Here is a 12320-nt window from a genome sequence, read left to right on the forward strand (position 1 = left end):
AGCCAGTGGGTTTGGCGACGAATGTGAAGCGAGGGCCAACCAACGAGCGCGTACAGGTCGCAATGGTGGGTAGTGTATGGCGCTTTGGTGACAAAACGGATGGCACTGTGATAGACTGCATCCAGTTTGTTGAGTAGAGTGTTGGAGGCTAATTTATAGATGACATCACCGAAGTCGAGGATCGGTAGGATGGTCAGTTTTATGAGGGTATGTTTGGCAGCATGACTGAAGGATGCTTTGTTGCTATATAGGAAGCCAATTCTAGATTTAATTTTGGATTGGAGATGCTAAATACCCCTGGTATACGTTCTGATATACCACAGCTGTCAGCCAATCAGCATTCAGGGCTCGAACCATCCAGTTTATAATAATATATACAGTCTGACCTCATTGCTTTGGTCAGGTTAAGAACAATTATCCAAATGAATTTGCTACTAGGATGGAATCACCCAGACAATGTACAGTTCCATTCCACAAGCTGAGCCCATTTTTTAAGTATCACTGCTTTAAAGATCCAGACCTCTTAGCAAATATAGCTATGCTCGTTTACAACAGGGAGGATGCAATACTGCACAAGCCAACGCAAATAGGGGTACTTCCAACAAAGGCAGCGGGATTATCCCCCACCTTCGCCACTAGTGTAGCAATTAAGGGGCAAATCGAATTCGGAATAGCCAGAATTGGGTTTGAACCAGCTACACTGCTGTTATGAGCCAAGCACACCACCAGGGCGCCCAAGACCAGATCTCTTTACAGAGAAAACGGTAGCCTACGCTCACATACAGAGAGGCTAAACTGCGACGATGAGATCCAAAGTATGATTTCAGTATATAACCAATTAACATAAACTCAATTAGTAATACAAATATTCTGACAAAAGGGTAGAGTATTTTAGAGTTCAGCACATTCAGTAGGTGGTGACACATCTTCATCTAGACGTGTAGAAATAGGACACGGACAATAGAAACAGTGATAAAATTGGAAGAGCCCAGGCCAGAAGTGCTGGTAATCTTGTCTGTTTTTTCTTGTAAATACTTTAAAAGTTTTATTACCAATATTTGTGTATATTTTTCTTTCAGATTTACTTGCCGCACAAAGTATATAATAAAAGCCAACGTATGTGGCCTATCTATTGTTTAAATTGTATTGTAAAATCATACATGTTCAGATTTCCTGTACTGTGAGTGCCTTTGATCCTGTGCCTTTAATATAGAGGGCAGTGACGCTCTGTATCCTGCGAGGAGACTGGGATACTGCCGCATCCAAATGAACCTTGCCTCTCTCTCTGCGGTCGCTAATAGCAAAACAAAGGAGAACAAATCGGTAGTTGAAGAAAAAAACGAATATCCAGTCATATCATGACGGAGAACACTAAAACGCACGTTATATTGCTGTCTTGTGGAAGTTTTAACCCCATCACTAAAGGACACATTCATATGTTTGGTAAGCATTACCTACGCGCTCTTCTGTATATTTTAAAGATATGTTTTGTTCTCCAGATGTTGTGGGTAGGAGATATGTTTAAAAATGACAATGCGTTTAGCAGTCTACAGTAGGTTAGCATGGAAATTAACCTATATATCAGCATTATAGAATTGCGTGGTGTTGTTTGGTTGGTTGTTGGGTTGGTGTTTTGCCATAGACCTTTATTGGTATTCGCTGTCCATGAGGGAGGTGCTGAAATGGGCTACGGCCTCAGTGACGGAAATGTGATTATGTCAGAATTAAGTTAATGGTGTAATCATTGTAATTTCAGTTGGGGGTCTTTATTTCACTCTCTGTTTCTGAACACCACGTATGAATGACATTGATTAACAACAGAACCATTAAATCTACAGGTTTATATTATCCTATACAGCTATATTGAGCGCACAGTATGTATCATTTCAGTGTAGCCTACGTAGGTATATGCTGCATAGGCCGACCAGCCCTGAAAACGACAGCAAATGGACTTGAAAGAGCAGGCTAGGCTAGTTTGAGATATAAATGCAGCATGTATACGGATGTTGAGCCACTGGACACAAGGGGCCTATTCAGCATGTTTGAGCATTGGTTGCCTGCTAGCAGATACTGCGTCACTCATAATGAATGAGAAATCGTATCTGAAATCACAATAGCATACAATCTTTCTGTGCAGGCGAGCAAAATGTAAAATAATGAGCTAAAACACAACAGGTATTCACCAATTAATGGAAATGCAGCAACATGGCAAGAAAACACAGGCAAATCTATATCTCATGACTAAATATTTTCTCCTTTTTGACTTTATTGTTGTGCTGTACATCCCTTCTTTTTACTGTTCTTTGACTGCTGACATACAATTTGAATAGTTAATGAAGGCAAGCACATTGTTGTCTTTGCCTTAACTGTTGTCAGTTTTCAACTGACATTTAATCAATTAAACAACTGTGGACTATTTCATCATGGCTTATCACTTAGAAAAATATTATGGTTTTCTTGTTACCTGAAACATTACTGGTTCTACACACAATTCAGTAATGGCACAATGTTACAATTAGGGAGATCACATTACAACAGTCAGCCAAATGCATCAGTGTATTGATGAAAACAATCACAGTAGAACTAGTAAAGTATTGTATTTTATAATACACATAAGCTATCTTGCCCATCAATATATAGTAATGTCTATATGCTATAAAAAATGAATGCACCTCTAATGAAGGCAAACAATTTATATAAAAGTGAGTTAAAATTACTGTCATCCAAAATCAGGAATACGAGGGTGCACCATGGGCTAGTACCCTGAAAATGACTAAATCCTAAGAGATAGTCATTAGAATAGAGTGAGTGAAATGATTATGCTGCAGCAGTAGTGAGTGAACCTGGAATATCATGAGGCAGAGGGAAAAAGCATCAATTTTTCCATGACCTATTTTCCAAACCACCTCTCTGCATGCCTTGCAGTGGCTGTTATAGAAAAAAGAAAGTACTCTAGCTGCACACGAGTGGAATGGAAACTCCCCCAGTGAGCCCTTCTGACTCATAAAGGGATTACATGAAACAACAGAAAGTGAAGAAGCAGACAAATGCATGTATCATGGACTAAGACTACAGAATATAAAAACTTGTGGATGGTGTCAGATCATCATACATTTTCGATATTGATTCAGTTTCATCTATGTTGTAAGTCATTGTTAAGAAGGATTGCGATTCTTCTCTTGAGATGGTAATGGTGGTGGCATGTAGCTCATTAATACCTCATTCAAAGTTGCATGTCTTCACTAGTATAACCCTTGGCTATGTTCCAAATGGCACCCTATTCCATATATAGTGCACTACACTCTTAGCACCTTTTTTTCTATCTAGAATCTAAAAGGGTTCTTCGGCTGTCCCCATAGGAGAACCCTTTGAATAATCCTTGTTGTTTCTAGGTAGAACACTTTTTGTCACGTTCCTGACCTGTTTTCCCTTGTTTTTGTATTTGTTTAGTATGGTCAGGGCGTGAGTTGGGGTGGGCATTCTATGTTGTGTGTCTAGTTTGTCTGTTTCTGTGTTCAGCCTAATATGGTTCTCAATCAGAGGCAGCTGTCAATCGTTGTCCCTGATTGAGAATCATATATAGGTGGCTTGTTTTGTGTTGGGGATTGTGGGTGGTTGTTTCCTGTCTCTGTGTTTGTGTTCTGCACCAGATAGGACTGTCTCGGTTTTCACGTTTGTTGTTTTGTATTGTTGTAAGTGTTCACAGTTCGTTAAATTAAACATGTTGAACACTAACTGCGCTGCATTTTGGTCCTCTCCTTCATCCCAGGAAGAAAGCCGTTACACTTTTGGGTTCCATGTAGAAACCTTTTCACAGAGTGTTCTACATGGAACCCAAACGGATTCTACCTGCAACCAAAAAGGTTTCTACCTGGAACCCTTTTTTCTAAGAATGTACTTTCAAAAGTAATGCACTATATAGGGTGCCATTTGGAACGCAGTCCTTGAGTTCATTATTTGCCCCAAACCATCTGCTTTGAAGGACAACCCCAAACTATTCTATTTTTTTTATTTTCTCATTAAGACTCTCCTCAAATCATACACTAGTGTTCCCATGTTCTTAACTTTCTATCTCATACACACAAAAAAAGGGTTCCTAAAGGGTTCTTTGGCTGTCCCCATAGCAGAACCATTTTGTGTTCCAGGTAGAACCCTTTTGGCTTTCATGTAGAACCCTCTGTGTAAAGGGAACCACAATGGTTCTTCCTTGATCCAAAAAGGGTTCTTCAAAGGGTTCTCCTATGAGGACAGCCAAATTACCCTTTTCTAAATAGCACCTTCTTTTCTAAGAGTTTACCCTCTCTTTCTTAATAAATAATGCATTTTCTAATCATATTGATGTTTATGACTTTACATCTATAATGGCTCTGGTCAATTTACACAGGCACTGTACATCACACACTTTGAGCTGAGCTGATGACTTGCAACACATAGGCTCCAGTAGGTTTCCACATTCACATACAGGCTTGAAGAGGGCTGAAACAATGAGTTTCTCTATTGGTGGCATGCAGGCAGTAACTCCACAACAACAACAGAATGAATAGATGAATGCTTGCCCTGTGGTCGAAACAAAAGTCCTCATCAATCAACTTCAATTTGAAAAAGGCTGAAAAAGGCTTCTGGAATTCCTTGATCTGTTTCCCTGGAGATGAACTGTAAAAATTGTAATTTGCACGGATCCACTGGCGAGTCAGGGTTAATTTCTTTTTGTACTGTAACTAAGCAAAATATTCAGCAACACATCAGGTTGATTCACAATAGTGCCCTGTGGAAAACAATTTATGAATGAATGAATGACAACACCGTTATAGACTGTTTATTACAAGCAGAAATTCAGTGAATTAACTTCTCATGACAGAAATGGCAACATTTAGCTGATGGCAGACAATAAGACACAGGTTAGCTAATTAAAACTGTAATGTTGTGCACACTATGAACTATAATAAGTATGTTGACAAATATGTACTGCATCTGCTTCACAGAGAAAGCCAAAGAATACCTGCACAAAACAGGGAAGTTCATTGTGATTGGGGGCATCATCTCTCCTGTACATGACTCCTATGGCAAACCGGTATGAACTTCTTACAGTATATTCACAGACTGCTTTGTTTGGTATCCACGAAGTGGATTTGTTTGATTAACTAACAAACAACCACCTCAACCAATTATCTGATTTGAGTGACAGGAGTGCAATTTAGAGAAAATTAACTGGGGTTTATTTTTATGAATGAGTGATTGCTTTGGGTGGTCCTCCTGTGTAGGTGTTGTTGCTGCATTCAGATTATATAAGCCACCTCTAATTCTATCGTCATCTATTCTCCCGAGCCGTTTCTGGAATAAATTAAAAGCTTGTCCCAGTTTCTCTCTCTATAAGAAACAGAAAACATGAATAATAAATGTAAGAGAAATGCTGTTTCAGTCAGATCATGAATCTTCTGTGCATTTTTTTCATCATTGTGTCTCTAGCACGAATGAGGATTGGATTAGTATGTTATCATTGTTGTGGTTGCACAAATGATTGACATCAGCTATAGAATGTCATCTTCAGCCGTTTTCCACAAATATATGTTCCTCATAGATACAACTTGTAAAACCAGTCGATTACCATGCAGAGGCACACAATAGAGAGAATGAACACAATGCCTGCATCACAAATGGCACCTTATTCCCCAAATATTGCACTATATAGGGAATAGGGTGCGATTTGGGATGCACACAACGAACACAATGTCAGCAGCTTATCGATCCCCTGTGTGTTCACAGGGTCTGGTCCCCAGCAGACATCGTCTCACCATGTGTCAACTGGCAGTCCAGTCCTCTGACTGGATCAGGTGAGTCAGTGGATATATCCAATCAGAACAACAAGACTGCGTCCAAATGGCACCCTATTCCCTACATTGTGCACTACATTTGACCAGAACCCTATGGGCCCTAGACAAAAGTTGTGTACTAGGGAATAGGGTGCCATTTGGGATGTAGTCCAAGTGAATCTTGATTGGCAGTAAGTATCTTGAATGGCCTCTATTAGTCCCTTGAGACAGGATGTGTTTCTGGCAATGTCATTAACAAAACACAGTGTGTGAGGTATTTAGCAGATGTGCAATATCATCAGTCCTATTATCCTGCTAATGAGAAGGATAGAGATCAGTGCCCGTATTCATAAAGCATGAGTAGGAGTGCTGATCTAGGATCAGTTTGCCTTTTAGATTATGATGAATGGACAGGGGGGACCTGATCCTAGATCAGGACTTCTTCTCTGAGACGCTTTATGAATACAGGCCCAGGAGTACACAGCTGTTCATCTATCATGTGTCATTTTCCTGCAGAGTGGATCCCTGGGAGTGCTACCAGGACACATGGCAGACTACGTGCAGCGTGCTGGAGCATCATCGTGACCTCATGAAGGTAAGCCAGGCCATGGAATAATGACTGGCTACGGTTACTCAGACCACACTGTATTGCATGAGCTGTATCAAGAGCAATTTGATAAAATATGTGGTAGTTCAGAGAGAAGAGAGTTCAAGGTAGCCTACACTAAATGCATCAGACTTAGCTACTGTGTATGGAATGTATTCATAGATGTTGAATTAATACGCGGCCCACTGGCTAGTTGACATGCGTAGTGGAAGTATGTATAAGGACTAAGAGCAATTTGAACTGTTTTTTATAAATGACCTGTATCTTTACTGTATGCTGGGATTGTTTAAACGGCAACTAAATATTACGTTCTTTTCAAACATCTACTGTAGTATCAGCCTGGTATCAGCAGAAAAGCGTCAATCTGGTTTATGTGAATACATTGCATTCACTGGGGGAATTAGTGTCACGGTATTGATGCCTAGAGTTAAGCACCAGATACACGATGCCCAAGTGAATACATTGCATTCAATGGGGGGGAAGATTAGTGTCACAATATTGATGCCTCGAGATAAGCTTCAGGGTCTTGATGCCTAAGGGAATACATTACTTTCAATAAGATTGATGCATAGATATATATCAAGAAGTTGACACATAAGTCAATTGCGTTCATGTCTGTTGGTTTCCCTCCCTCCCTCCCTCTCTTTGCCTCCCTCTGCCTCATCTTTATCCCCTTTCCTTTTCTTCTCACCCCTCCCCCTTATTTCCCCCCTCCATCCACTACCCTTCCCTCCCTCTCTCTCTTTTTGTCTTCTATCTCTCTCATTCTCCCTCTTCTCTCCCTCATTCTCTCTCTCGCTCTCCTTCCGACTCTATCTATCTCTATTCTATAATCCCCCTCTATATAGCAAGAAAGTTGGTGCTAAATTTGAAATGTGTAATTTGGTGAAAGACTCAGACAGACAGACACACTCACAGACAGACAGACAGACAGACACTCACAGACAGACAGACAGAGCTCCTCTAGTATTGCAAGAACATTGTGTCCAATGGAGGTCAAAAATAATTTTGTGCCGATTTACTTTAAATTTCATATGCCGGGTCATAACAGTCGCCCGGTCACAAATGTGTACAATTCCTAGAGTTAAGGTGCTTTTGATTGACATTGTTAGAATGATTGAGGCTAGAAACACAATTCACATATGGGATAGTTCAGCAGACACTCCCGATGAACGCAAGCCTACACCTGACCATGTGAAATTAACTCTTCACAGTGAAAACTTCGTCCCACAGAGAACACAGCTTTTTTCCATAGAAAAACATTACGTTCAGCCATTACATAACCATGATGCCCCCGTGGACTGTGATTGAGCTAGCTAACCATCCTTACAGACAACCTGATCGCGACCTTACAGGGATGCTTCGTGATGAGGTTCAGCTTCCTATGGCAACGGGAAGTGGCTTAATTCATCCACAAGATGGTCCTTTATACTCACCCTGTAGTTACACAAAAATACTGCATTCCGTCCTCTGTAAAACAGTCAGTTCTTAATGTCAAAGCTTGAAACTGGGGCATTTAAACTGGGGCAAGTGACCCCAGGGGGCCTTATATTGAATTTCAGCGTCCTGCTATTATAGGAAGTTACTAAATTGGGGAAAGGGGAAAGGGGATACCTAGTCAGTCCAACTGAATGTATTCAACTGAAAAGTGTCTTCTGCATTTAACCCAACACCTCTGAATCAGAGAGGTGCGGGGGGCTGCCTTAATCGACATCCACGTCTTCGGCACCCGGGGAACAGTGGGTTAACTGCCTTGCTCAGGGGCAGAACAACTTTTGTGACCTTCATTGGACACAATGGTCTTGCAGTACCAGAGGGTCTATCTGCCTGTGAGTGTATAAGTCTGTCTGTCAGTCTGCCTGTCTTTCACCAAATTACACATTTCTAATTTATCACCAACTTTTTTGCCTTGAATGCAATGTATTGACTTATGTGTCAATATCTATGTGTCAATATCTAGTCTGTGGAGGTGGGAGAGAGGAGCGAGAGGTGGAGGTGGGAGAGAGGAGAGAGGGGGGGTGAAAGAAGGGGGAGGGAGAGAGAAGTTAAGGAGGTGGGATAAAGAAGAGGTAGAGCGAGATAAGGAGGCAAATAGAGAAAAAGAGTAGGAGGGAGGAAGAGAGAGAAGGGGGAGATGGAGAGGGGATTAGAGAATAGAGAGGAGAGAGCGAGTCGGGGGAGAGGGAAAGAGAGGAGAGAGAGAGAGAGAAGGGAGAAAGAGAGAGAGAGTCGGGGGATAGGGAAAGAGGCGAGAGAGAGAGAGAGGGGGAAGAGAGAGCGAGAGAGAGAGGGGGGGAGAGAGAGTCGGGGGATAGGGAAAGAGATGAGAGAGAGCGAGCGAGAGAAAGAGAGAAGGGAGAGAGAGGGGGGAGAGAGTCGGGGATAGACAGAGAGAGAGACAGAGGAAGGCAAATAGAGGGAGGGAGGGAGCGATGGAGAGGGTTGGTGAATAGAGAGAGAGCGATAGAGAGAGGGAGGGAGAGAAAGAGAGCGAGCGAGAGGAAGGGAGGGGGAGAGAAGAGAGAGATGAAGAGGAGGGAGAGAGAGGGTGGGGGAGAGAGCGATAGAGAGAGGAGGGGGAGAGGGTGGAGGGGTGAAAGAAGGGAGGGAGAGAGAGAAGAGGAGAGGGAATAAAGAGGATGTAGAGAGAGAAACAGAGAGAGGCAGAGAGAGAGAGAGCGAGAGTGAGCGAGAGTGAGCGAGAGGGAGAGAGAGAGAGAGCTTTGGCGCTTATCCGTAGGCATCAATATTGTGACACTAATCTTCCCCCAATTGAACATAATGTATACACATACGCGTCATGTTTCTTTGATGTGTATCTTTTTGCTACAAACCTACCAGATTGACACTTTTCAATTATATCATGTTGGTAGTATGTGACAAATCCAATCCTTCTGTCAGAATGTAGTCAATCTGTTTGTGCTGCTGACCTAAGCTGGCTCAAATGCAATTCTCTGGGACTGAAAATGTCAATTCTGGTGTTTTCCTGTCCACAGAGAGTCACAGGGTGTATTCTATCCAATGTGAACACACCGTCCACAACTCCAGTGATCGGCCAACCACAGAATAAGACTCAGACTGCCATCTATCAGAACCACAACACAGTGAACAACAAGCCCACCGCCAGTGAGTGATGGTGTACATACACAAACGTAGTTGAGATAACATTTATGCCATCTCGATTAGGATGAGAATCTAGGTCTAATATTTTGAAAATGTATGATTGATGGAAAAGAGGAAACGTTGTTATAATGTACCAAGAAATGAATTGTCTGGTCTGTAAATATTTTTCAATGGATGTAATTTGCTGCTAGAAAATGTTGGATGTTTTCTTCCATATACCTAAACAGTTAAGCTGTGGGGGAAGATGAGTGAGAGCTTGGGTAAAATTTGCTGTGTTCGCCCCCACATTGACCGTTTCACCTTTGTCGGTAAGTAGGCTACACAAGCAACTTCCTGAAAAACATACATTTCTAAGTGTATAGTAAGTTCACAATGATTGATGAATTAAATTATAACCTTTTCTTGTATCTTTTTTATTTTATCTCAAAAGATGAAAATGCCAACCTTGGCACTGCAATGCGATATGAGGAAATTGGTGAGTTAACACTCTTTTGGTATGTCTCCATAAGATTTATGTATTACCAATATTGCATACAGTCTGTATATCGTCAGAATACAAAAGCTTTTGCTTAGGTCATTCGATTTTCACTCAACAACCCATAATAACTTTCTTCATTATCGAATCATTGAACAGGAAGTTATCTTATCCAACTCTTTGTTTATTGGGTGTCTAATTTCTGTCTTCCTCTCTATTGTCCAGAGTTGCGCATCTTGCTCCTATGTGGCAGTGATCTTCTGGAGTCATTCTGCATCCCTGGCCTATGGAAAGACAGTGATGTAAGCCCTTCGTTCTTTCTCTTCCCCATCTTCTTAGGTCTGTTGTGAGACTGTCATTCACGGAAGAATTATGTTCATACTTTGCATAGTATACATTCTTGCCTATTGGCATGCGCTAAAGTTATATTAAAGCAGACATAGGCAGACCTGTAGAGGTCAAAGGAGACACTGCAAGACGAATAGTTTTAAATAAGGACGACATTTTAATCTATCCAGTGTCCACTTAGAGGCATGACTGCAAATAATGTAATACCCTAATGAGCATAATGCTGCATCCAAGATACTTTACCAAAACTATTACAGTCACCCATTTCATTAGCATTGCAAGGTAATACTGCAATGTGTCATACAAATGGTTTGCAGATGGAGGTGATTGTTGGAGACTTTGGGATTGTTGTTGTGCCTCGGGACGGAGTTGATACAGAGAGGATAATGAACCATTCCTCTGTGCTGCGCAAGAACAAGGTAATATTTACATTGTGAGCGTATGAGTCATGAGCTTGGTGAAAAGTAGAAAACCAATAAGCTTGATAATGTAATCTGTAAGAAGCTTATTCTGTTAATGGCTTAACATATAATCAACTCTGTACCATAGATAATTAGAAATGTCAATGTATTAATTGTATAATGTGTAAAATATCCTCTCTTTGTTTTTCCAGGATAACATCACTGTCGTAAAAGATGATGCCAACCACCCTATGTCCATTGTCAGTTCAACCAAGAGCAGGTTAGTGTGAATTATAAACTGGGTGGTTCGAGCCCTGAATGCTGATTGGCTGACCAAGGGCATGACAAAACATGTATTTTACTGCTCTAATTACGTTGGTAACCAGTTTATAATAGCAATAAGGTAACTCGGGGGTTTGTGGTATATGGCCAATAAACCACAGCTAAGGGCTACTGTATATCCAGGCACTCTGTGTTGCGTTGTGCTTAAGAACAGCCCTCAGCTGTGGTTTATTGGCGATATACCACACCTCCTCAGGCCTTATTGCTTAATTATAATTTATCTACCATCCTTTGGGCCTCCATTAGGAATATTTAAGAAATAATTATGGACTGTTCTTTATTATTATTGTCACTTTTTCACTGTGGACTCTCGAAAAATTTGGTTATTTTTCACAAATATGGATGTCTCAATGTACCACTTTGGTTGCTGTTTAGTGTCTCTTGGGAGTAACCACAACATTTGCTAAATATTAGGGGGCAGTTTCCCAAACACAGATTCAGCCTAGTCCTAGACTAAAAAGCTATTTCAATGGAGATTCTCCATTAAGCGTGCTTTTTAGTCCAAGACTAGGCTTAGTCTGTGTCCAAGAAACCGCCCCTAGAAGTTGAACTAAGCTGTTCCCGTAGAACATTAGAATCATTGTAATTCTATGGCTGTTCCCTTCCCTCAGACTGGCCCTGCAGCATGGTGACGGCCATGTAGTGGACTACCTGAACCAGCCAGTCATCGACTACATCCTGCAGAGTCAGCTCTACATCAATGCTTCTGGATAGGAACTACTGCTTTGGCCTGCTGGCATATTGTCCCTGTCTGTCTTTCATGTGAAACGTATACTCCTCTTGAGCTACTGCTTTTCCATTTAAAGATATCCATATCCCTTCTTACTGTATCATGGTGACTCATCTGACCTGTGGATGTACAGCGAGGTGCCTGAGAGCTGTGTGTACGTGTGGACCACCTTCACAACTGACTTTGTGTAGGCTGCGCCGGCCGGGCGGGATAGAGAGGGGGGATGGGGTTTTGGGCTGTGTCCCAAATAGCATAACTTTCCCTGTTGTGCACTACTTTTGACCCGGTCAACAATAGTGCACTTTATAGGGAATAGGGTGCAATTTGGGATGCTGCCTTGGTGTCATTAAGAGAGGGTGCAGAGATTGTAACCTATTGAATTTGGGCCTTTGCTGTTGATTTAAAATTTGTCCGTTTTTAGACTGCATGCTTAGAATGTTTCTGTTTTGGCATGAGTACTTACTCACTTTGTAGATATATGTTG

At 41.5% G+C, this 12320-nt stretch overlaps 1 protein-coding gene across 1 annotated transcript; it reads left to right on the top strand.

Moving 5' to 3' along the window:
• Nucleotides 1-1345: 1345 nt before the first annotated feature.
• LOC120055561 (nicotinamide/nicotinic acid mononucleotide adenylyltransferase 2) lies at nt 1346-12036 on the top strand. Its single transcript, XM_039003435.1, has 11 exons — nt 1346-1443; nt 4983-5071; nt 5764-5831; nt 6327-6405; nt 9414-9543; nt 9768-9848; nt 9971-10015; nt 10241-10317; nt 10681-10782; nt 10977-11044; nt 11718-12036. Exons 1-11 carry the CDS (start codon nt 1359-1361, stop codon nt 11818-11820), a joined length of 927 nt encoding a protein of 308 aa, XP_038859363.1. The 5' UTR covers nt 1346-1358; the 3' UTR covers nt 11821-12036.
• Nucleotides 12037-12320: the final 284 nt, after the last annotated feature.

Source organism: Salvelinus namaycush, chromosome 11, assembly GCF_016432855.1.
Source record: "Salvelinus namaycush isolate Seneca chromosome 11, SaNama_1.0, whole genome shotgun sequence".
NCBI classification, from domain to species: domain Eukaryota; kingdom Metazoa; phylum Chordata; class Actinopteri; order Salmoniformes; family Salmonidae; genus Salvelinus; species Salvelinus namaycush.

Bases quoted from the DNA above. Each gene is read 5' to 3' on its own strand.
- LOC120055561 (XM_039003435.1), top strand. From the start codon at position 1,359: ATGACGGAGAACACTAAAACGCACGTTATATTGCTGTCTTGTGGAAGT. The intron at 5,832-6,326 runs GTGAGTCAGTGG...ATTTTCCTGCAG, and splicing joins CAGTCCTCTGACTGGATCAG to AGTGGATCCCTGGGAGTGCT. The intron at 10,016-10,240 runs GTGAGTTAACAC...TCTATTGTCCAG, and splicing joins AATGCGATATGAGGAAATTG to AGTTGCGCATCTTGCTCCTA.